This window comes from Urocampus carinirostris, chromosome 20, assembly GCF_059441175.1.
Source record: "Urocampus carinirostris isolate Australia breed hairy pipefish chromosome 20, RoL_Ucar_1.0, whole genome shotgun sequence".
In the NCBI taxonomy this organism is placed as follows: Eukaryota; Metazoa; Chordata; class Actinopteri; order Syngnathiformes; family Syngnathidae; genus Urocampus; species Urocampus carinirostris.
This window is the reverse complement of record NC_142368.1, coordinates 4,665,911-4,691,343: the sequence shown is the minus strand read 5'-3', so window position 1 is coordinate 4,691,343 and position 25,433 is coordinate 4,665,911. Positions and strand designations below refer to the sequence as shown.

The 25,433-nt window shown below is 40.0% G+C and overlaps 2 protein-coding genes across 3 annotated transcripts; one reads left to right on the top strand and one right to left on the bottom strand.

The window, feature by feature from the left end:
* Window positions 1-786: 786 nt before the first annotated feature.
* zfyve1 (zinc finger, FYVE domain containing 1) lies at window positions 787-15,756 on the bottom strand. Its single transcript, XM_088324569.1, has 12 exons — window positions 14,355-15,756; window positions 13,271-13,514; window positions 11,067-11,327; window positions 10,784-10,998; window positions 10,600-10,706; window positions 9,869-9,977; window positions 9,708-9,805; window positions 8,447-8,564; window positions 8,208-8,378; window positions 6,575-6,755; window positions 6,397-6,510; window positions 787-3,075 (listed from the first exon to the last, which is right to left on the bottom strand). The coding sequence occupies exons 1-12, from the start codon at window positions 14,841-14,843 to the stop codon at window positions 2,840-2,842; spliced, it is 2,343 nt and encodes a 780-aa protein (XP_088180695.1). The 5' UTR covers window positions 14,844-15,756; the 3' UTR covers window positions 787-2,839.
* Window positions 15,757-16,312: 556 nt separating this feature from the next.
* On the top strand, window positions 16,313-23,803 carry pigh (phosphatidylinositol glycan anchor biosynthesis, class H). 2 transcript variants are annotated; one of them, XM_088325373.1, is made up of 5 exons: window positions 16,313-16,399; window positions 16,537-16,821; window positions 18,143-18,352; window positions 18,425-18,508; window positions 18,587-23,803. In XM_088325373.1, exons 2-5 carry the CDS (start codon window positions 16,645-16,647, stop codon window positions 18,656-18,658), a joined length of 543 nt encoding a protein of 180 aa, XP_088181499.1. In that variant the 5' UTR covers window positions 16,313-16,399; window positions 16,537-16,644; the 3' UTR covers window positions 18,659-23,803. The 2 variants fall into 2 exon arrangements, with proteins under 2 accessions (XP_088181499.1, XP_088181498.1); XM_088325372.1 differs by having other exon boundaries at window positions 16,319-16,821.
* The last annotated feature ends 1,630 nt before the right edge of the window (window positions 23,804-25,433 follow it).

The following is a 25,433-nucleotide window of genomic DNA, read 5'->3' as shown; positions in this document are numbered from 1 at the left end:
TTTTTTTTGCTTGTGGTATTCTTCGATTCGACTATGATATACATTTTTAGTTTTACCTGTTTTGTTAAATTTAACCATAATAGACTAGGATTTTATTTATTTTTTTTGCCCTTGTAGTTGTCAAATCCCATTATATTTATTTAGTTTTATTTATTTTTTTGCTTGTGTTTTTGAAACCCACCATAATACTGATTATTTTTTTCTTTTTTGGGGGGTTGGAGTATGGTTGAATCCCACCATATAAGAATGACATTTTTCTTTTTTAATTCAACAATCCTTGATTATTATTTTTATTTTTGTATTTCAGTTCAAAGTACAACCAGAACTTTCACAAGGTAAACTTCGGACAACAGGACAACAAATTTTAAAAAAACAACAAGTATGCTGTTTAATCCTTGTGTCTTTGTTTTTAACATTGCTTATTTCTTTTATATACAGCACATAGTTGAAGCTTTTATTTTGATACGTTTCAAAGCCAAAGCTGCTTTGTTTGATATTGTGAAATCACCATTCTCTCATGCAAACATATTCTTGGCAAAAACAAACCAAAACCAGGAATGCCTCATAGCTGGCGTCACCTAATATACTTCAAATCCTTTTTTCTCTCCGAAATGTACATTTTGTGACTCAAAACTTGGGACTTCTGGCAAACCGTATTTGCTAAAGATTCAAGATGCTGCTCGTTTTTGGAAGGTCCAGCCTCAGCAACGTTGTATTGCTATTAGGTTCATTTGACAGTAAACTCAATTTGTCATATTAAGGCTCCCCATTATACTGACTAAGGGCTTATGGTGTGGTAAATATTTCTTTGTATCTATTGGAATGCATCTACAGTATAGTACACCAATTGACGTAGATGGTTAGCAAAAGTACAATTGGATAAGGACAGCCAATAGGTTTCTGAAACTGTATTGCTCAAAAAATTGTAATTTATCCACCATAAAAATATTCTAAAAGCCCCAGTGTGTGATATTTTGACCACTAGATGGCACTGTTGTCTAATGCGAATGAAAACCATGGATTCCATGGTGTAAAAGAAAACGCAAATTTCTCAACCGAGTAATCAAATCAATGTTATCGTTTTTTTTTAATGAATGAAGAGGCACTAAATATTAGTGTCCCTTTAAAGTGACAGTGTGTAATAATTCCCTATGGAAGCCATAAGGATACCACTAGTCAAAACTTAAAAGCCTACTTCTATATTTAATGAATTTTATCCAGTGACAGGACATGAAAGCTAGTGTTAATCCTCAGCAGAGACAACTAAAGACAAAGTGAGCTGGATGCACCCGGAGTGGCTGAAAAGAGTGACTAGCTGGAGTTGGTAGAGCCAGTTAAAAATTGCAAGAGCGAAGTAGAGTTTGTCAAGTGGCACATTGACAGAGGCTTATGGCTCATTAGCTGCTAATAACATGCGTGGCTAAAGAAGGAAACAGTAGAAGATGCCTCAATAACAGAATAAGCGACGTTCACTTGCACGACCAACACTGGAGGGAGAGTGACACTGAAGCACTAATCAGAAGGAGCTAAAAAAACAATAACGGTAAGCCACGGCATGCAGCTAAGTGTAACATAAGTGGCTAGAAGATGAAACAGCAGAAACCAAATATTCCAGCTCAAATTTTTTCATTTCCTCTGCTTCTAGAAGCCCCCTATTTTTCTCCTTCTCTCATATTTTTGAAATGATTGCCGTTAGCCTATTTTTATATTTTCACACGTGATTTCTGTACTTAAATAGACTGTAATAACCACTAGAGATCGTTGTAGCTTAAAAGAGTGAATAGCTGAAGTTGGTCAAAGCTGGTGTAAGTGACCAGCTTTAGCAGCCAGTAGGAGAAGCTAATAAAAATGAAGAGTGGCACTGAAATATGAAGCAAGCCATATTTTAACAATGCAGAAAACAACAATAGCGACCAGGTACAACCTGCACCCAAGTGGCTAGAGAAGGAAACTGCGGGACCAGGAATCACAGAACTCTGCGCCATTCACTTCGTAACCAGCTGTGGAAGGCGAGTGACCCTGAAGCACTAACCAGGAGCAACGAATGATAACAATAGAGGCGATAGCCTACAGTCAAGTAAAGTGAGTGGCTAGGGAAGGAAACGGTCGAAAAAAATGATGACTAAAGGACAGGACTCGACAACAGTCCCATGCAGCTGGAAAGGTAGGTGGCCACTAAGTGCAAAAAGCAGCACCAGGACCAGCTAACGTCGCAAAATGGTCATACAGGCTTCCACAGTATTAAAAATGCCGCCAAACATGTCAGCTTCTTCAAGTTGTGTCATATACTTATAAATTTCAAAACCTAATATCACGTTTAAAAGATCGCACATGTGTTTTGCTAATTATTTGAATCAAACGTGTTTTATTGTAATGAATGAAGTATTTTTGCACCACTAGAGGTCGCTATGCAATACACACTGGGCCTTTAAAGCAGTAATATATGTTCCCTCCACTCTCTTAAAACAAAAACAATGCAAATTTGTCCTAACTTGGCACCGAGTTGGCAATAAGTATAATAAAGGTTGTATGGATAAAATGGCTACCACTCAGTACTGAAAATTGTTCCCGTTGATGACCAATGACTAAAGAAAACTGATTGGCTGTGTGTTATCAGTGATGGACGGCCAAGGGTGTGCACCCCTCAAACGCTAACCCTAATGAATGCTAAAATGGATGGACTTTGATCAATTGGGAGAAGTGCAAAATAAGATAGTCCAAAACTGTTCTCTGATATTCAAGTTTCCTGGACTGACCACTTCTAAAAAAAAACCTGAAAAATGACGTTCCAAACGGAAGAACCAGATTCAAACTTGTCCACCTGATTTTCAAGTTCCCGCTAGAGTTCTCCGGACTTTTGGCAGCAAACGCTGCAGACCCTGACCGGGTGGTCCCAGCCCCGGGAGGGCACGGTGCGTCGTTCCTGGGAGCAGTCCTGGCACACGCCTTGACCGCATGCTCGGCAGTGGTGAATGGAGAGGCGGGAGGACGAAAAATCCCGCTGGCAGCCGACACAGGCCCGGACGTCCTGGTCCGGGACCCAATAGGCGGGGCGGGCGGCTTCCTTCACCAGGCCTGACGCAGAAACACAGGTTCATACTGTCATAGCTACCTTTCACCTCTGCTGGTTTCCTGACTACCGTAAATTCCGGACTATGAGCCGCTACTTTTTTCCCCAAACGTTCAACCCTGTGGATTATTCAGTGATGCGGCCAATTTATGTAATATTTCTAACGGCCGCCAGCGGTGCTCGAGTACAAAAGGTAAGATTTAGAATATATGCGCCGAGGAAGACTGCAACTTCTTGGCTTGTGCATAAAGTAAATTAGTGTAAACATACCCTCATCATGCAAAATGCAAAAAGAAAGGCACATGACTCAGCTTTCAAGTTAAACGCAATCGAGCAGTCCGATAAAGAAGGAGCAACCGTGTTGCCAGCGTGTTTTGGAATAAGGGAGCGTGGGACGACGTCTATATGACGAAGTTTCTTTCCGACACTGAGGAAGACGACTTTGACGGCTTCAGTTCTAAGGAGGAAGATGAGGACAGTTTACCGTCATTTTTACAAGTACGGTATGTTTTTTTAAACAGACCCGTTTACTGTGTTGCTCACGTGTTGCTACCTGTCACAGGCACCGTTTGGGATGAAAGTTATTATTATTAAACTTCAAAAACTCTCTCGGTGTACCGTCTTTCTTTGTAAATATGTGCAACTATGTATAATATGTATTTGCAACTGTATATTTTTGTAATGTCTTTATTTCAGACACTTATTCTGATGTTTCCCACGGGCAATAAAAAAGAAGGGGCGAAAAAAAATGCGGGCTGACGGGAAGTGGGGACCGGTAAAGGTGAGTGTTTGTGGACGGGGCAGACAATAGTGGATATATATTCTTCCCACCCTTACCTTTGGAAATATACACTTTTTTCCTTGGATTACTTTCAACGGGACCCGGACTCTGCAGGTCTGCATCAAACCTTAAGTACCGGTATCATTTTCCGTTCATTTTGCCAGCTGTGATTCTTCTGTGTACTTTTATGAAGGACCTTCAGTTTCAATCGCGGGACTTGGGTTTGGGTTAATTTTGTGTTTCTGTTTGTGTTACATTTTTTTAATGTGGGGGCATGCGGCTTATATACAGGTGCGGCTTGTGTAAGTACAAAATCGGTTTTCCTCTTAAAATGTGGTGGGTGCGGCTTATAATCAGGTGCGCTTTATAGTCCGGAATTTACAGTACTTAAGTCGGCTAAGATTCAAAAATAGTCGTAAGTTCTATGAAGATTTATACTGAAGAGCACAAATACATGTATATCAGGCTGTTTGAAGAAGTAAATTATACTTGCTCTCAAATATAACGTCATACTTTCACACAAGGCACAACTATACTCTCATACCTACACAGTTATACCCATGTACAGACACTACTATACCCTCTAATACACATGTGTCAAACAGGCGGCCCGTGGGCCGAATCAGGCCCGCCGAGGATTTTGATCCGGCCCGCTACACAACACTGAGCGAAGCGCAAGGGAAAAATGAGCTGTAGTTTAAATAGCAAAGCATCTGTAGTAGTATTTCTCTCGCTTTCTCTCTTTCTCCCCCTCTCTCATTTTTCTAATATTTTTTCTGTCTCTTTCTTGCTCTTTTTCTCTTTATTGCTTTGTCTTTCTTCTCTTTCCTCCTCACACTCTCTCTTTCCCTCGTTATCTTCTCTCTTTCCTTTTTTTTCTCTATTGTTTTCTTTCTCTGTCTTGCTCTCTTGGTTTTTCTCTTTCTCTCTAACTTTCTCTTTCTTTCTCTTTCCTTCTCACCCTCTCCCTTTTTCTCATTTTTTTTATATTTCTCACTTTGTCTCACTCTTCCTCACTCTCTTTCCAATGCTCACTCTTGTTCTCTCTTAATCTTACTCTATCTTTTTCTCCTTTCTTTTTCTTTTGATCTTTCTCTCTCCATCTCACTTTCTTTAATTTTCTTTTTCAGTCTCTTTTTACTCTGTGTTTCTCTCCTTTTTTCTCACTTTCTGTCTGTCATGTTTTCTCTATTTCTCTCACTTTTTCTCCATGTCTGTCTCTTACGCTGTCTCCCATGTTCTCTCTCTCTCTCTCTCTCTCTCTTTATCTTTCGCTCTTCTTTCCCCCTCTCCTTTTCTCTTTCCTTTTCTCTCTTTTTCTTAAACCTGCTAGTCCGGCACCCATGAGATTTTTCTTTTAAGCATGTGGCCCCCAGCTCAATTGAGTTTGACACCCCTGCTCTAATACATACTACTATACTTTCATCCACACTATCATACTCTCACACAGACTACAGTACTCTCATTTACACACTACTTTTTAACACGTACTAGTACTATACTTTAATACATGCTACTATACTCTCATACACACACTACAATGCTGCCATGCACATACTACTATAGAGTATGTGTGTGTATATACTATTATACTCTCTCATAAAAACTACTAGCAGCAGCAACTCCAGTTTGGCATTCAACTATAAAACATAACTAATTGTGAAAAACCCTATACTAGTAGCAAATTTGATGGTGGGTCAGAAAGAATAGTTAGTGCATGTGTGGAAGTATAGAAGTATGTGTGTGAGACTGTAGAGATAGAAGTATGAAAGCATAGTGTAAACATGAGAGTATAGTAATACGTGGGAGTGAGTAAACTAGTGTTAGGAGAGTATACTAGTGCGTATGAGTAGGGCTTTGACAGTTGAACACTTATAATGCTTATAATGCCAGGGTTAGATTATTTTGACTATTAAACGTCTGCAGAATATAATTTTTGGGCTATTTTGGCTATTATTAACATCAAATGTACTTTTAAAGCACTATTCAGGCAATAAATTGCCATTCAAAATAGCTGTGTAAAACATTCAGTGTACAATAAAACAGTAAAACAATAATAATTTTAAGGTCTTGCGCACTATTGTTTTCTATTTGACTATAGAATACCTGCAAAGAAGATTGCTTATAAAGCAAGGGAGGGCTTAGTTTGACTTTTTCGAGCAACTGTGCACTGTTGTTCTTTTTGATTATCTAACACTTGCGAAGAAGATTGCTTAGAACACCAGGGTTGGGTTATTCTGGTTATTGTCGAGCGTTTGCACATTGCTGTTCTCTTTTTTGACTATTGAACACTTGCCAGGAAATTGCTTAAAATGTAAGGGTCGAGTAATTTCGACTATTATGCTCTTGCGCACTGTTGTCCTTTGACTATAGAACAGATGCAAAGAAGATCGCTAATAAACCAGGGTTGGCTTATTTTGAGCATTACTGATTTTTCCTGCTTCATTTGTGGCAAATCGACATAGTATTTTGTTGCACCGGTGTCAGAGATAATACTCTTCCATTAATGGACTGTGGTTCCCTTTCCCCTCCGGATAATTCTCACCGAGCGGTATATCGATAGCGCCGACGACAGCGCCGAATGTGTTCTGAACGGCTTCTCCGACTTTCCTCGCTATCAGGGTGCCCCCTTCTTCCTCCAAGGCTGCGTCCAGAAGTTCTAGAAAACAATCATATGTTAGATCATTTTTTGTGGATAGAGGCGGAATGGGAGATTATCTCACCGGTCGGGATTCCTCGGTTCTGAAAACAAGCGTCGCAGACCCGAACGGGCGCCAGCCCCCAGCCTCTCTCAGGGACCGGCCGTGTTTTGGAAGAGCAGGCGTCGCAGAAGCCTTCGCCGCATGCTCGGCAGTGGTGCTTGGTGTCGTTGGCTTGGAAGTCGGCTGCGCATTTGTGGCATTTCTACGCGATGAAATAGACGTTTATGACACATTTCAAGTCTGAATGCAAGCGCTAGGTTTTCAATTTGGTCTTCAAGAAATTGGCTTGCTATACTTACAAAAACAATTTCAATTAGAAATAGGCAATTTCTGGAAATAACTTTTGAAGATGAAACGGTTGAAACAATTGAGTTAAAGTATTGGAACAGGGCTAAATGAATCGCAATTAAGTTGTTTGCCATTCTGTCCACCAAAAAGATAACTGCACTCACGCGGGCAGAATCCATTATCCCCGATTGCGTAATGTGAGCGGGGACAGGCAGAGCACACTTTTGTCCAGCCTGGCAGCTCTTCAGCCATTACTTTAATTCTGCCTAAAATGACCTGCACTCGTGCGGCCGTGACCCAATATCCCAACAACCATATTGCTTTGAATGGGGACACAAAAGGGCCTATTCTCAAGAGGCATGCCGTTCTGACCCACCTAATATGTAATGCTCGGCTTTGGCCACAATCCATCATCAGCAGTCAGGTATTGCTTAGAGCAGTTGCCATCAGAGCACATTGTGCAGCCATTGTGGTCTGCCTAAAATTAACTGCACTGTTTTGGCCATGCACCATTATCTTTAGTCGAGTACAGTATTGCTGAGAGCAGGGGTTCGAGAGAGCAAAACTGTGTAATGTGTGGAGGCTCTTTATTTCTGTTCTTTCACCTAAAATAAACAGTATGTGTCTACCCGCGATCCATTACCCCTAGTCAACTATTGCTGTGAGCAGGGACTGCGCACATATATTGACCGTGGTGGCTCTTTATTGCTAGAATTTCGGCCTAAAATGAACTGCACTGCTTTCTCCATAAACCATAATCCCAAATCAACTATTTCTTAAAGCAGGGGCTGGCAGTCTGCACTTTTGTCAATGTAGTCGCTCTTTTTTGCTGTTATATCTGCCTGAAATAAACTGCACTTGTGTGGCTGCAATTCATTTCCCCTTATTTTATGTGGGAACTGGCAGAAGGCACTTTTATTGGGAGGCGTGCTGATCTAGCCTGTCTAAAGAAAATCCAAAGTTATAGCTGATATCCATTATTTCCAGTCGACTATTGCCAAAAGCAGAGGATGGCAGAGTGCATTTATTTTCGGTTCAGGCTGCTTAAGCGTGCCATTGTGGCTTGGATAAAATGAACTGCACTGCTTTGGCCATGGTCCATTATCCCCAGCCGACTATTGTTGAGAGGGGGGGCTGAGCGAGCAAATTTGTGTCATGTGCGGGGGCACTTTATTTTTGTTCTTTCTGCCTGAACTGAACAGCACCCATGCGGCCGAGATCTGTTATCCCCAGTCGACTAACGAGAGATCATATTATTACCTGTTTCAGTAATTTTGACGATTATGGATTCCAAAAGCCTTTTGAATGAGGTAATTATCAGATCTGTTTCTTAAAAAGTCCTCACGCCATTTTTCAAAATCCACACCTGTATGAGAGAGTTTGGCGTCCAGTAGGTGGGAGCTATCTGATCGGTAAGCCAGGAAGTGACAGCCTTGGCCGGCTTGACGCTGAGTTCCGAGACAGACTGTGAGATGAACTTGACACCGTCCAGCAACCTCTGCGCAGCATTGTGGTTGTCTTTTAAGAAGCTGTCGGACTGAAACGAGGACAGACGGATCTTAGTTGCTGGATTAAATTTGAAGAAATATCAGAATGTGAGCTCACCCCAGGCCAGACGTGCTGGATCTCGGTTCTGACAACTGTTTCCACTGGATCCTGGTTTCCGTACCAGTACTGCCTGCTTCGGTAGATGACTCCGCAATTGGAACACTCGATGACGTATCTACAAAAATACCATTGTGAGGGTGAGAAAAAGACCAAAATAAATCAGTTATTCCCTCAACTCTTAAGAGCAACGTTTAAATGCCAAAAGAATTTCTTCCAGAATTTAACTTTTGACATTAACTTATGGATGATTACATTTATGTCAATCACCAAAATTAACAAAGCACAGCGTTTTTCTGCTACAATTGTAGGCTCCATTGCTGCATCTGTTCGTTTGCAAGTATTTCTAGTACGTCCTTTCCAGAAGTAAGACTTACACTATAAGTGGATAAATACAACTGTGGCATTTTCACGGTGAGAAGAGAAAATAAAATTGAAATGTAACTGATAAATCAACCTATACGCATATTGCTTTTGGGGCGAGTTAGGTGGAGTTTGCTTTGATTAGTCGTCTCTGGATTACAAGTCTCACAGTGTTTTGCAACATCAAAATATCCCAAATGACGGAAACTGTAAATGGATTCATAGTGTTACCCTATAAAAGGGGTGCCCGGGGCACTGACTAGCACTCTAAGAACACCTGTGATAAGTCATTGTGATGTGCTAGGAAATTTGATTTCTAACTGCCATGAGAAATCATTGCTTGATCAGTGTCTTTAAATACAGGATCACCTCTTACAATTTTTTTTTTAAATAAGCCTAAAATGTATATTCAATAAAGTGGTTGATTGAGCCTGTTTAAACCTTTACTAATTATTACAACCTGGCCTGGAGAGGGGTGAGCACCACCAGGGTGTACTTGCCCAAGACACACCACAGAAAATGGTGCCCCAACAAACAAGGCGTTTAAGGGTTTCGTGAACTGTGAATAACATAATAACAACATGAAATCAAAGTGCTAGCTCTTCGCGCTAATCAGTAACCAAAAGGTAGCTCTAAGCTTCAAAAGATTTGTGACCCCAGATTTACACTATATACAGATGGATACAACTGTGGCATTTTCACCCGAAGAATAAAACAAAAATGTCCCGGAAAAATTAACCAATACACACGAGGGTTTTTTTAGCGAGTAAGGAGGTGTTTGTGTGGACCTTTTGTCTCTGTACTACAAGTCCACAGTGTTATATGAGGCAGAAATTCACTAATAGTGGTTATGGATAAACTGCAAATATCAAGGAAATACAATCCTTTCTTTACTGACCCGGACCAGGCGTAGACGGCCAATCCAAACCAGGGCGAGTCAGACGAGGCCGTGGTCTTAGGAACCACGATCACCTCTTTGCCTCCCTCGTAGCAGGCCTGTGAAAAAGGGACTCATGAGCACTAGCGTTCACTCCGTGGCAACGGAAGCGATAAGTTCACCTTGCATGTGTAGATGCGGTTGTCGTACTGCGCCGAGTAGCGGCATCTGTGCTTGGCTTCATGTTCTGCTCCCTCCTTGAGGTGATTCATGCTTCTCTTGCAGCCTGAGCTGAAAAAAAAAATAGAAAGAAAATCAAGAAAAATGTTCATGCGTCACACCAATCTGCATAACAACAATCCCATTTTTTGTTATTTTCTTATCATCCTTGTCAAAATATTACATCTTAGAGCTGGACAATTAATAAATTGTTTCAATTAATCGGTCATTTTTAGAAAATATGCAAAATAGTGAAAGAGGGTATGATTTTAAGTGCTTTATTTGAATTACTCAAAGCTGGTGCTAAATATCAAGCAATAGTAACCCAGTTAATGTTAAAGTTAATAGTGCCATTGAAATAAGTCACAAACTATCACTGCAGAAACTGATTCATTAATAATTATTCTTGTCTAACCATTCGCAAAAGGCCTTTTTAAAAAACTGAGCCGGACAAAAAACAAACATTGGCCACGCTGGACACTAATTCTTGTTGCTAAACTAGCCAGTAGCCAGAACAGCAGTTTTTAACTTATTATTTCATGTTTACATTTTTGTTTCTTATTTTTCAATGTCTTCATGTTTCTTCAATGTTTTTACTTTTTTAATTAATATTAATTTATTTACCTCTCTACCTAGCTATTCAAGGTAAAACTTGTCTCCCATGAGTACTAGAAGAATACTTTAGTGTACATACCCACAACTCAGACAAATGCAGGAGCAGGTGAAGTATTCATCAGGGAAGAAAGAGTTGCTGGTCAGGTGTTCATCAGGAACATCACCGCTGAAGCGTTCGCTCAACGCCTAGAAGAATCAAGTAGTCACTGTTAGCATGTTTTGCTAGCTAGCATCCGACTTGGGTAGCCAGGACACTGCTGGACCTGCAGGGCTTTGTAGATGACGCCAGCCGAACGTGGCGAACGGGTAGCATTGTTGTCCAGCTGCTGCTCCAGGCTGCGCTGCAGACCGCTGAAGTCAGTTGGTGGGTTGTAGGTTCGAGTCCCGCGGTACTGGATGGAACTGAATGCCTCGGGGAACACAGACAGTTTCCTGAACCGTTCCTGAAGGAGGCGGTCTGCCGACTCTGGTGGCTTATCTACGGAATGGAGACCTTCTCGTCATTGCTTTGCAGTTCTAGTGGAGTGCTCCGGTTTGGAACGCTACCTGATCCTAAAAGCTTGGTGTGAACAGTCTCGTGGAAGATGATGACGGCAGGGCCCAGGGTGGACAGAGGAACATCTAATCCGCATCGCGTGGTGGTGGCCTTCAATTCACGGGCAAAGTGCTTCAAGTAAGCCTCGGAGGCATCGCCCAAGAACTTGAAGAGGTCATCATGGAGACGGTCGGCACGCGTCCTGTAGATGACCAGATCTGAGACGGCCAAGACTTTGAGGAGCAAACGGGTTCGCTGACCCTGACCCGATCCTGCATTGGAGAAAATGAGATGTGTAAATGTTTTCACCTATGTACACTATGAAAAATAACAATTTGCTCCTAAAAAGGGAGCAGCAGATACCAGTCAACTATTTACAACTTTATGATAAACAATTTTTCTTTGAACGGATTTATTTTAGTAAAGGTGTAAAAATGTTTTTTAAAGAAAACTATTTGGGTCACTATTTAAGACATAAAATTTAAAAAAAAAAAAAAAAAAAAAAAAAAAAAAAAAAAACACAAAACATGCAAAACACACACAAAACAAATGCAACAAATAAACAAAAAAAAACACACACACACACACAAGACATAATCCCCCCAAAACAACCAAAAAACTAAAATCTAAAGACCAGAACCAAATATACACAAAACATATGTAAAATAACACCCAAAAAGGCAAATTGAAATGAAAGATGACACACAAACACGTGTTTAAAACAATAAAAAAAAACATACAACACACAAAAAAGCACACAAAAGGCCCCCCCAAAAGATAAAATAATAATAAAGCACAAATAAAAAAAACTAAACAAACAGGGCAAACTCAAAATTTAGAAAATACACACAAAATAAAAAAATGCGAAAAAAACCCCAATACATAACTCAAACAAAACAAAAAAAATACCAAACACAAACAAAGAACATGGAAAACAACACACAGAAGGCACATTTAAAAAATGGAAGACACACAGGACACGCCCACAAACATGGGTTCAAAACAAAGTCCCAAAAAAACATTAAACCCAAAGAATTCAGAACACAAAACATAAAAAAACAATCAAAGCACACACAAAACAATATGAAACAAAACAGGACACACACAAAACTCAGGTACGGGGGCGGCAGTATTGAAATGTCAATAAAATGAAGCTATTGGTGTGTGTGAACAGGTAAGTGTGAAGCACATTGTAAAGCCTTTTGGGAGGTCTTCCGTGACTTGAAAAGCCCTACATAAATGCAGACCATTTACCATTTACAAGAAACACCAAAACACACACTACAGAAAACTGACACCCACATAATAAATAAAAAAACACACAAAAGAAAAAAGATATTTAGAGTTTAGTAACAGACGCTGCCCGACCTACGAACAGGTTAAATTCTGGACGATCATTCATAAGTTGAATTTGTTTGTAAGTTGCTTCAGTGCTATATTTTGTATGTTTACGATTTATATAAGTATGTTTAAGGCTTGTAGAAGTAACCTGTATCGTTTTGTACTAAAAAATAAACATTTCATAAAATACTATGCCCTAAAAGATCAATAAAGTGAGATTTTACTTACTTATGAGACTTGCGTGTCGAGAGGTCCTCCTCCGTGGTAAAAAGTGGCCGAAAAAAAGCGTTACGACAATTTTTTTCAACCGTATCAACCTTTCTTATTCCACTTTCGTTTCAAAAGAGACGTACCGCCTCTTCTTTAAACTTCACACCAACCATATTAATTGTATGCACGCAATATTAAACAATAAAAAGTTCTTGTTATGATTACACACGAACCAAGAGGTAGAAGCCGGATTTCTTCTTCGGGGTGGATGCTGGGTGGCCTCTCACATCGCAACGCGGCTGAAAGAAGCACTACAGTACTGTCCTCTACTCGAAAATAGGTGTACACAATACAAAATCTAACTTACAGCGATGTCCAGATAATTTTCAACATCCCAAGAAAAATGTTAGTATCTAGCATTTTACGTAAGTTGAAAGGTCGTAAGTAGGGGAGCGTCTGTATTGGGTTACATTAAAATGACAGTAGAAAGATCTTTTTTTCGTATGTGACCTTTAGAGGGAAACATTGTCGGCTTTAGACGTCAAAAGTTTTACTAATTCAATGCCATTAATGGCAAATGTAAATTTCATAAGAATCCATAACCATGAAAAATGATTGATTGTTTTCCCAATCAAATATCGGTCGAAGAAAGAATTTTCCTTACCAGCGCCTAGCAGTCCTTCCGTGTCGATGACGACCACACGGTGCAGAGGGTCCATGGCGGCCCAAACGCCCACTGTGCAGGACTCCTGCGTCTGGGACGTTTGGAACACTTCCCTCCCCAGGAAGAAGGTGTGGTTCAACGTGTGAGACTTCCCCTCGCCGGTGTTCCCGAAAATGGAGACTACCTTGAGTAATTCGTCCGCTTCGCATCCTAGTTTGTTCACAAACTCTTCATCGTCCTTTACCTAGGAAAGCATTGAAAATGAATTCTGACTTAAAACGTTAGTCCCAAACACCATTTTGTTTTCAGTCAAGCCTTGTGACTGTTTTGTTGAAGTTGCGTGCTTCAACCTCCAAAAGCTGTGTTGGGCGAGTTTACCTGAAGCCGTTACAGCGCGGTTTCGTTAGCTTTCTCCTCCTTTCAGATAGGCAATTCTGGCTTGCGTTTGTGTTTTTCACTGTGTGTGTCACAGTTGGTTTAATTTTGTCTGGCTATCTCCCCGTTATCACCGGGGCTGCTCCTGGTTGGTGCTCGTGTTTTTTGGCCAGCCTGTTGGCGCTGGGTTTGCCGTGTCTCTTGGTTTAATCCCGGACGGCTTTGCGTTTATTGCCGTAGCTGTTTTTCGTCTTTGGTTAGCCTGGCTGATTTGGTCAGCCAGCCTCGCATTTTTCTGCCGAGGCTGCAGCTACCTTTCGTTATTTGGTGCTGGTTGGCCCTCGTTAGCTCTCAGTAGGTTTTTTGGGCTGCTCACCCTGTGTACCATTACTCCATCCACCTGCAACACTACGCAGTGCTCCACAAAAACTACCAAAAATTTGCTTGAAAACCTTGTAAGATCTTTAACGAATTAACACGTAAAGCAATATGGTGACTGGCTTGCATGCGTGCCGTGTTCCTCACATGACGTCATAGCTCAGGAAGTCAAAGATAAGACAGGCTTTCTTCAAAATGTATTATCTTATAAAATAATTGAGATATACCAATAAAACATATATATTAATGCAAAAAACATGTAAGATTTCCTCACATTTTGCATGTTTTAGAATTTAGGAATACCTTCAGAGAGGATTTTCACAGAACTTACCTTCATCTCTTCTTTTTCGTCCACTAACAGGAAACTGCACACCCTGTCCAGCTGGTCTTTCAGAATGTCCAGTTCAGACTCGCCAGCACTCACGCTGTTATCCTGTGGACCTTTGACCTGCGGGTACTGGGTGATGGGGTGCTTCCTCTTATTCCCGCCGCTGTGGGTGCGTTTCTGGCAGTCCAAACACAAGTTGATCTTACATCCCTGGCAACGCACTGCCGCCCTCAGCCGCCCGGCCGTGACCGAGCCACCTCCGTCCCCTTTACACGAGTCACAAAAAGGGATGTGACCCGGGGCGATGCGGACCCGGTCATGGTTCCTCATCCGTTCCTGTCGGTGGAGCTCCATCTCACAACGGCCGCACTGGAGGCTGCTGCACTCGTCGCATTCGAAAGAGGCCTCATCGGACCCACCGCAGGCGTAACTCTCTTGACAGACTAGCGATGTGTTCATTCCTTTATCTCCAGTTGGACCTTGACCGCTCATTGTTGGGAATAGACTACACTTGACTAGCACACTTTGACAATTTCTATGATTGCAAAAACAGTTCCATTAATTGAAATGTCGACTTTTAACATCTAGTTTTATTTGTAATTGTGCCTTTAATCTTGCCTTCAGCTTATTTTCCTGGAGAATTTATTTGAGACTCAAGCAACCTCACTATGATGCCATAAATTGTGATATTTAAGCACTTGACTTAATACACTAAAATGTATCTATAAATGCTATCTTCATAGAATGAGGATCAGACAACGATCTGAAGCTATCTGTTCAGCATATTGTTGGTTTGCTAACAAGCTAGTAATGATCAACCGTACTTTAGGAGAACAACAACGTTAATGTCAATCGGCTGACCTAGCAGCGGTTTCCAGTCCTGGGCGACGACGACTGACTCGACTTGACTAAAAAGGGCCACATTGACGCGGTCTAAAAGTGAAGGTAGGCTAAATATAAACGTATCACGGTGCCCCACTGCCACGTACTAACCTCGGCGAATAAGTTAGCGTGCCGTGTCGGTCCACGGGTGGAAATGATGTTGCTTTTGCATCAGCTGATAGGGCTTGTTTTTATCCAGTGTTGAGCAGTCGGTTGACCCGCAATGCATTCTGGGAAATGTAGGACGGAGCTGGTCTGCTAAGTTATTTTATTATATTTATTTATCTGTAACATCTTATTGACTGAAAATAAGTATTACTTTTCGGAACAAGCATGATTAATTTGTCTATGAACAAGTGATATGTATGTTTTGTTTACGTTTGCAGATTTTCCCACAATGCTTTGCGCTTCAGCGATCTTCATTCTAAATATTGTATTGAAACAAAATAAATATTGAGGTTTGGGAATATGGGCATAAGTACATTGAAAATTGTATACATGTCTATTTAAATTAGCATTTTTCCCGATGGAGATTTGTGTTCCAGCTTTCAAGTACTGTACTGCACAGATTGCTTACCATATTATAATTTGATATTTCAAACATTGCATCAAATTATTATTAGAAAAAAAAATTAATGGACACATGGCCTGGACGGATCTATTGACACTAACAAAGATGTTATATAATGAAATTGTGAATATGTTTGATTTTCGAGAAGGTTTGTTCAAACCTCACTTTGTGTTTGCTGTTAAAAACGTAATATTGGAATATAATATTGTGAATGTGCTTAATTGCTGTTGAGATTGTCATGATTGTTTTCTGTTTTTAGTGTCAATAAATTTGTTCAAACCAAAAAAACATGTCGTTTTCTCTAAACAAGTGGCAGATGAGCTTTATTTGTGTTTGCAATTTTCCCACAATGCTTTGCGTGGTAGCTTTCAAGTGTTTGTTTAGCATTCAGCAAACACCGAAAATATTATGTAATTTTGTACTGCATATTTTTGTTTGTATCTTATCGTTTTTTATTTACTTCATAGCTATTTTAGGTTAATGTTTGTGTGTTGGGTGCACTAACTGCCACTAAATATGAACAAGTAGTATCATTTTGTTACTATGGAAGTGTAGCAGAGACGTCCTGGTGTGCAAATCGACTGTGTGGTCCTTGGTCAGACTTCAAATCACTTTTATTCATTTTCGTAAATGTCAAAGCTATTCATGTTTATTTTATTTTTTTAGCAAATCATACTTCTCTGTTGACAAAATTCAAACCGGTTCTTGTTCGCATTTATGTCTTTTTGCTAGATACACAGAAACATCTGCTAACTGCTGCTGACCTTGATTGCTGATCATGTTAGCTCGTTGCTAACCCCTTAGCTTCGGTCCTCGTCTAAAGTTTTTCGTTGGAGAAAAATGGAAGACGAAGCTTACACGGACATTACCGGCAAGCCGATTTCCTTGGACTGTCAAAAGCATTGCAGCTTTTGTCGGGAATTTACTGTCAGCTCCCCCAAAATGTCCATCGGCAAAGTGATGGGGTACACTAGCTGCGTTTGGTTAGCTGCCTACGCGGTCTTCTTCCTTACAGATGTAAGTATAAATAGTGTTTTTTAAACACTTCTTTACATTTGTTAACATCACAAAATGGCTTCTTTACAAACTTCCCAACCTTCAAAAACTCCGAATTTATATGGTACCTATTACGTTACACTCCTGGGATATGACATTATTGTGTTCTTTTGGGGATTGCTCAATAAAATTGTCGTATAGCGGGGGATAGAAATCTTGATTAATTTGGTTAAAAAAACAAACGAATATACATGTTGAGGAAAAATGGCATTCCCTTTCGGTGTGATGGGACTTTGGTCGAGTGGAGTAGCAGGTGGATGCAAGAGGCAGAAGAGATGGCAACAGTTGATTAAAATGAGATTCAATTCAAACCTCCCACTTGCAAGAATTGCCATGTCTTTAGAATATTTCCTTGCTTTAATCGCCTTGTTTTTAATTCTAGACCTGATCGTTTGTTGGTCACGTCCATATGCCTTAACAAGGGGGAAGGATGCGTGTGCCTTCTTGTTAATTGCAGGCTTTGTTTCCATGCTTATCACGTGTTTACTTCTCCTGTAGTATCACTTCGAGCTTAGGACAAATAGCGAAGAAATACAGTACTGTATCGCCTACTTGCTAAGTGAGTTCAGTCTATGGCAAAGTGGCATTTTTCATCATGCCGCGACACAAACCATTAGCTGACAGCCAATAGCAGACAGGCATTTTAGAAACTTAACTTGTCCTACGTAGTGGGGAAAGAGGTTCTGAAAAAAACCCCTTATTATTCACCGTAAAGACAAAACGTCATAAGGCGGGGATGCCGTAACCCGGGGGCCCACTGTATATTGAGGTGGAAGATTGAGTTTCATCTCGGCAAGCCACTGTGTTTCGTCTTTATCCCCACTTTGTGGCATCGATCAGAATTTAAAAAACCTTTAGGGAGGAAGTTCAAATTGCTATTAACGAGAGAGTCAAGTCAAGTCATTTTTATTTGTATAGCCCTTAATCACAAAGAGTCTCAAAGGGCTGCACAGGTTATTACACAGACTATTTTTCAGACTATTATTACACCATCCCCTGACCTGGAACCAACATGAGGGCAAGGGAAAACTCAAAAACCTCAACATGAGGAAAATGAAGAAACCTTGACAAGAAACTGCTCATGTGGCATCCCCCTTTCAGGATTACCAGACAGCAAAGGATGTTGCAATCACAAATAATACAGAGATATTGTCCACGAAAAGTATAGGTTATTCATATAGAGTAGAAGTGTGTTTTAAGCTTAGATTTAAACATTTCCACTGAGGTTGCAGATCGGACCTGCACAAAATAACATTTGTATCTATCCACCCTGTGTACATAGAACACAGCTGTACTCACTGGTGCCATCCTGCTCACCCTGTTTGGAATGATGCTGCACATCCACTTGGTGAAGGTGGACCACGAGTCCATTCTCATCATCGGTTCGGTGGGCATCCAGGTGTCCTCTAGTTACGCCTCAGGTCGGGAGACCAGTACCTTCATTGAGATGAGCCAAGTCAAGGATGTGGCCATCAACGAAGCAGTTCACATGGTTGTTGAAAAAGAAATAAAAATGAAGAATGAATGTCTTTTACACGACGCTGACTTTCTTGTTTCATTGCAGCATCAAATAATCTACTACCTTTGCATACTTCTGAAGGACCCCTCAGCTCCAGACGATGTGTCAGGCGTGGTGCCGTTATTTCAGGTATGAGTTTATAAGGATCCAACAACCTTTAAATCCTATAATTTGATTTCTCTTTTCGATTTTTTTTTTGTCTTCCAGAGCTCAAAGCCGAGGCTGAACTGCTTGATTAAAGTGTACAAAAGCTGTCAAGAGATTCTATCACAGTGTTGATAGATCACACACTGCCAGGCCAGATCCATTTTTAAAATTATATTAATGTACTATTTATTAATTTAATTTAAGTGCAATCATGTGTAACTATGGCTTCACAAATATAATTGATGAAATGATAAACAAACAAAAAACATGTGTTTTGCCAAACACAAGGATTTACCCAAAACTGTTTTGAAGCCAAATTAAATCTTAAAATATAAAATATATTACTTGTTTTCCTTAAATAACCTATCATGTTATGACTATGTTATCCTTATGTTATTGACACTTATTTATTAGAAGTGGGGTTAAAATACCCTCCATTAATGAGTAATAGGATAATTTTCAATACATTTGAAATTAGAGGCAGCAGCGCAGTGGTTAGCGCATTTGCAGCACAGTTCTGAGGTCCTGAGATTGAACCTTTCTGTGTGGAGTTTGCATTTTTTCCCTGTGCTTGCGTGGGTTTCCTCCGTGCACTCCGGTTTCCTCCCATATTCTAAAAACATGCATGTCAGGTCCAAATTGTCCCTAGGTGTGACTGAGCGAGTGAGTTGTCTCTCTCTGTGTGCCCTGCAACTAGCTGCCAACCAGTTAAGGGTGTCCCATGCCCCCTGCCCGGAGATGGCTGGTATAGGCTCCAGTACCCCTGGGACCCTACTGAGGATAAGCGGTGCAGATAATTGATGGATTGAAATTGGAGATTACGCATTTATTTACAGTGATCTTGTCAATGAATTCGCATGCCAGTTAGGAATCAGTTCTCCTAGACAATCACTATGGCCATCACTGATGAAGATTGGTGACCGCTGATACAGGCATTAAGAGGTAGTGTACCTAATAAACTGACCGGTTATTCAATTGTTCTTTAGTAGAAGTTTTATTAAAAGGGACACTCAACCTTGAAAATTGTTTATCTGTTGTTTTATTTTTATACAATAGTACGTTTACATGTGTCCTCGCCAGTGTAATCAAATATTGGGTTTTCGGAATGGTAATTAAAATGCGAAATTGCCTTGTTTAGAGTACTGAATCGGTTCTTATTATGAAATCCATCAGCGTCTAGGTTTAATCATCAATATTTATTAAACACATTATTTTCACCTTGTGTATACAACAAAAAAATATGTGTTTTTTCCAGACGCGATCATGGCAATTATTAAAATTGTACTCAAATGTTAACCATCTGAAGCTGTTGTACACATTTCTTCCGATGGGGGGCAGCATTGCACCAGACTGATTTGAATCCGTATTGAGTGTAAACGCTCTCTTAAAGACTTCCTATATGGTGAGGAACAATTGCCTACTCTTATATCCAATTATAATAAAGCATTTATTCTATATATGACAAAATTGTAAATTTGAGGCTTAGGTTCAACAATGTCATGTCAAGTCTGCTATATTGTTGTCTTTTGTTTATTTTTTTCCTCCTTTCGACCATCTCCACCCCTCCCAATTCAGACCCCCGGTTGAACTCCCTGCGCCCGAAGCCGACAAAATAAGCAATAGGGTGTGAACTTTAACAGCGAAAACTATTACGGCCCCGTGAAGAGCGGCCCCTGACTGCGTAATGGGCCCCCCCGGAGGTGCAAAACAGGCGTGAGGGTACTATGGTGGGCCTCAAGGCCGCTGGCTAACGTGTGAAATCTGGGCGCGAGAAACGCGTTGTTTAGCGGGTGAAGGATTGTTTGACTCCCTGCTGAGTTGGGTGGGGGCATCTTAACACCTGTAGGGTCCTCAATTTAAAAAGGACCCCAGCTTTGTGTTAACTGATGATGGTGTTTAAACATTGAACAAAATCTATTGAGTAAGATTTTTGAATTTTTGATAGGCGGAAATCTCAACTGTTCCTAATTTTCTTAATTTCATGTAATTTGCTTTATTTCATAAAGCTAAACTTAATCGTTCCAATCAATTAACTGTTTCGAAGTATTTCATTGACAAGATTTCTTTCCAAAACTAAACATGAAAGTCGGAGATGGTCCAAAAATTGTTCAATACGTCTGGGGGCTACACATTGAAATAATAAATTCATAATATACCAAGCACACCAATATACGTTATGTTTTTATCAAACAGAAATACCAATTACCTTTTCATAAGTTACTTAATAGTTTAGCAAAAATACATCTATAAATGTTATGAAAAATGTGTTTTTATTCAGCTTTAAAATGATTAAATCATTAATTTCATCTCTATATATTAAAGCTAGAATGGTTAGAGAATCACCCGCGCTAGGACGCAAAACCATTTTTTGATGACAGTTCCCCTTAGGCAGGGTCATTGGCACATGAGAATGGAAAACCCAAAGGGTAAGACTGAGTTCATATGGAGACTAAAATCCTGAAATGGGGTTTGAGATTCAACGTTGTTTTGGCCTGGAAGAATGGAATGTCTTTCTGGGGAAAAAATAACATAACCCAAATTGCTGTGTCACCTTTTGTCTGGCATTTTTCACATCAAGGGTAACCTTCCTGAATGCCTAGGAAAGATGGTGTTCGTATCCAAACCTTTTTGGGTGTACACACAGACATACAGATACTCTCTGTCTCTCTGTGTCTCTGTCTCCCTGTGTCTCTGTCTCTGAGATACTTGATTTACAAACAATAATCACCACCCTCGCTTTGCTCGCCTGTGATAAGAAAGCTCTGCAGTGTATTAAATGCATTGCTTTGTCCACAACTGTAATTTTTAGTACGTACTGAATGCCCAGATGGTTTACGGCAGAGGTGTCCACATTTTTTAAAAAGCGGGCCAGATTTGGTACGCTGAAAATCTGTTCAACCTGGCATTCTTTGAACAGTCTTTAATAAATTCACCCTCCGTGAATGGTAAGCAATGCTTGGCGATCAGTGTCACGACCTCGTAGATCACTTTTGTCGCATTTTCATTTGACATGCAGGGTCACGTGAATAAACGTTGCTGTGCCGTTAAAACAGCTTTCAGTAGCTTCACCTTTTCAGAGCGTTTGTTTTCTGTTAACTTTTTGTAGTCATCATGTTTTGTCTGGCAGTGCCACTTTATTTTATATTTAAGTAAACATAAATTCACTTAAAAACAACCACAGTCTCATGAAAACAAGGCAGATGCAGTTGTTTCAGATTTTGGGGCAAAAATACTTCAGTTTCCATTTGTACTGGAAGCGGCGGCCCTTACAGTCAACTTTCCTTTTTCATTTACAGTTGCCAAGTCAGAAATGGGGTGGGCTAAATTGTTCACAGAAAGCTAAGGGCGAGGTGTCCAAAAGGCTACTGTTATCTGGTCAAATCATAATTTTTTTTTGTCCAAATTTATTTTATAGGCCACATATGATTATTTAATGACAGAGGCCAGTTAAAAAAAAAAATAATCACAGGCCGTAACTGGCCCCTGGGGTGGAATTTGGACATTCCCGGTTTACTTTACCCGTACTGGCAACAGTAATCGATACCAGTGTTTGCTGCCTTCTAGTAACTTAGTTGCAATCATTTCATTCTCTTTAATATCATGAAATTTTATATTATTATATATTTTTACTCCGATTTGGTAATCTGTAAGGGGTGGTATCAGTATTGATGACTACTCGATGTTTGAATGTGCCCTTCATTGCGAAAGCATTTTAATTACTATGAGTAAAAAATATGAATCATCATTAATTACATACCATACCGATGCTGCACAAACAGTACATTGCGTTTCATCATTAGAGTTACAGTATCTGGCACATGAAGGTCTCGCCAGTATCTAACCGAAAGGGGTCAGAAAAAGCTTCAGCGTAATGGACATAAATCTAACCGAGCAACAGAATTATGTCAAAGTTTGTAACCCCCCACCCGTCAACGTCACCTATGACTAGTGAAACCGGTTAGTCTCCTTTGCATCTTATCGTCTGCCAGCTGGTCTGACAGGAGGCGTCCTATGTTTCGCTTGTACTCACGTCTCGCACCGCGAGGAAAAAGATTCCCACGAAATAAAACACTAAATAGGTCACCCTGTCTGAGCAAGGCACGAGTTTCGGAGTTCAGTCTTAGTTTGCTCTAGTAAAGCGGTTGTCACTAAGAAGTGTACGAGCAATGCACAAGGGGGATTTCTAGGGATGCACCAAAATGAACATTTAGGGTTAAAACCAAAAAGGTGTACCAAAACAGCAACACTGAAATAAATAACAGGAAGAAATATTATAGTGTTTACACTCAACTACAAGAGAATTACCTAAGAGCTAGGAGCCAGCACACTTTCTCTTTTTTGAAAAATGGTGCTATCAAAAGTGAGATTATTGATACTTTAGTTTCAATTGAACTGTGTGTAAAGTGAATAGATATATTTTGAAATGGGTCTGGATTGCATCCATAACAATAAACAAGGTTTCGCAGTATCAGAACTAAAACAAACGCATCAACAGAGGATACTTTTACACTCCTTCCTTTTTAGTAGCTTCCCCCGCTAGCCGCCAAAGTTAGATGCTTATACCAGCTCTGACCAACTCCAGCGAGTTGCTCTTTTCAGCCGCTCCGGTAATGTCCAGCTCGCTCGGTCATTTGTTGTCGCTCATGGGGATCAACAGCAAATTTCATATCCTATCGCTAGCTAAAATTCATCCTTGCTCAAGCACAAAATGTACTGAAGTAGGCTTCCAAATTTTGTGGTATGCGTCCTCTTTGAATGATCATACTTCATCTCCATTCAAAAATACATTGACCTCCAGTGGTCTATTTTTACACACTGTCCCTTTAACAACAAACATTGTTTTGTAGTATTTTGAATAAATAAAATGCTTCTACAGTAGATTTTTTCTTACAATTATTCTTTTTTTAGTAGCTTGTCCTGCTAGCTAGAACTTACACAAGCTCTGATCAACTCCAGCTATGAGCTCTTTTCAGCCGCTCCGATTGTATTCAGCTCTCTGTCTTTAGTTGTCGCACATGGGGATCCACAGCAAATTTCCTACCCTGTTGCTAGCTGAAATTCATTCTTGCTCATGCAAAAAAAAAAAAAAAAAAAGTGGGCTTCCAAATTTTGTCAAGTGGTATCCGTCGAGCTTCCAAAGTGTGTCTTCTTTAAATGAACATACTTCATCTACATTCTAAAACACATTGACCCAGAGTGGTCAATTTTTACACACTGTCACTTTAACAACGAACAATGTTTTGTACTATTTTGAATAAATAAAATGCTTCAACAGAGGATACTTTCTAACACTCCTTCTTTTTTAGTAGTTTCTCCTGCTAGCTAGATGCTTACACCAGCTCTGACCAACTCCAGCTATGAGCTCTTTTCAGCTGCTCCGATTGTTTTCAGCTTGCTCGGTCTTTTTTTGTCGCTCATGGGGATCAACAGTAAATTTCATACCTTGTCGCTAGCAGAAGTGGGCTTCGAAATTTTGCCAAGTGGTATCTGTCGAGCTACCGAAGGGCGTCTTCTTTAAATGAACATACTTTATCTCCATTCTAAAACACATCGACCCCTAGTGGTCAACTTTTACACACTCTCCCATTAACAACAAACTATTTTTTGGTAGTATTTTAAATAAATAAAATGCTTCAACAGAGGATACTTTCTTACACTCCTTGACACAAGCGAGCTTATATTACTCTATTACCTTGAATAAAGTTGTGATGAAAAATAAAATCCTTGTTGTTATGAAATGACAAGACAAGGAGTAATGACAAGAAAACGGGAGTAGGAGAGAATTGATGAGGATGTTGAGGAAGTTGGCCCAGTTTTATCCAACAAACGGGTTGCAGTCGCATATTCGCCATACTTAAATAGAATAATAGTACTGTAAATTAAATTTTCCTTGATGGTATCTAAGCACAGGTCAATCATTTTTGGGGACAAATGGTTTGAATGTCACACAGAAAGTAACTGCTAAACTGTAGCTAGTCAGCTTTGTAGTGTTAGCATGTAAACATTAGTCAAAGTCTGGCTTGCGACTATCAAAAAGGACAGATTTTTGCTAGAAGCCTAGCAGAGCTCCTTTTTAGACCTCCACCTCTTTCCTCCTTGTATTCAAATAGACAAACTCGTCCCCCCAGTGAAAGCCAGTCTCAAACGTCTCGCCTCACTTTAGACGTGACGTCATCACAAAATATTTGTTTTATTCTTCTCCCAAAAATGCATTTTTAGTTCCTAAAATTTAACTGCATACCTAGTGACTTTGTTCTCGTCATTTGGCACCCTAACATCAGTATTCAAATACAAACTGTCTCCACGTTCCACCTGCTGGCCTGGACCGTTAAAAACGGATGCATTTCCACAAAAACTATGACTCATTCTTCCTCTGGCAACAATATGGATGACACTCGACACCGTATTAAGGGATTTTGTTGTGTCAACAGTGTGCGTGTATACGCTTACAGGTTGTATATACAAAGAGAAGAGAATACAGTAGAGCGCTAAGAGTCTTGGTTTGTTCAGGGTTGTCAAAACTGTGGTGCTGGGGCCACGTGTTGCACAACAACCGTATTTCATCAGGCTGCATCATATGTGTATAGTATGAATGATTTCTAGTAAAAAAAGGGTTTTATACTAAGCACACAGTGGGAAAAATGGCAGGAAATGTTTCTAACTTGGATTTCAGATATTTATAAGTTGTTTTGCTAATAGAGTAAAAAACATCATTATAATGAATGTATAAAATAATCAAACAATACTAAGCAAAAAAACTCTGCATATTTTTCTAAATAAAAAAAACACTGGTTTATTAGAAATATATCAGAAAATAATACTGCATATTTATTCTTTACACATAAAAAAAACATAAAAAAGAAAACTGAATAAAAGAATATAACTGACGTATTTTCAAAATTTCCAT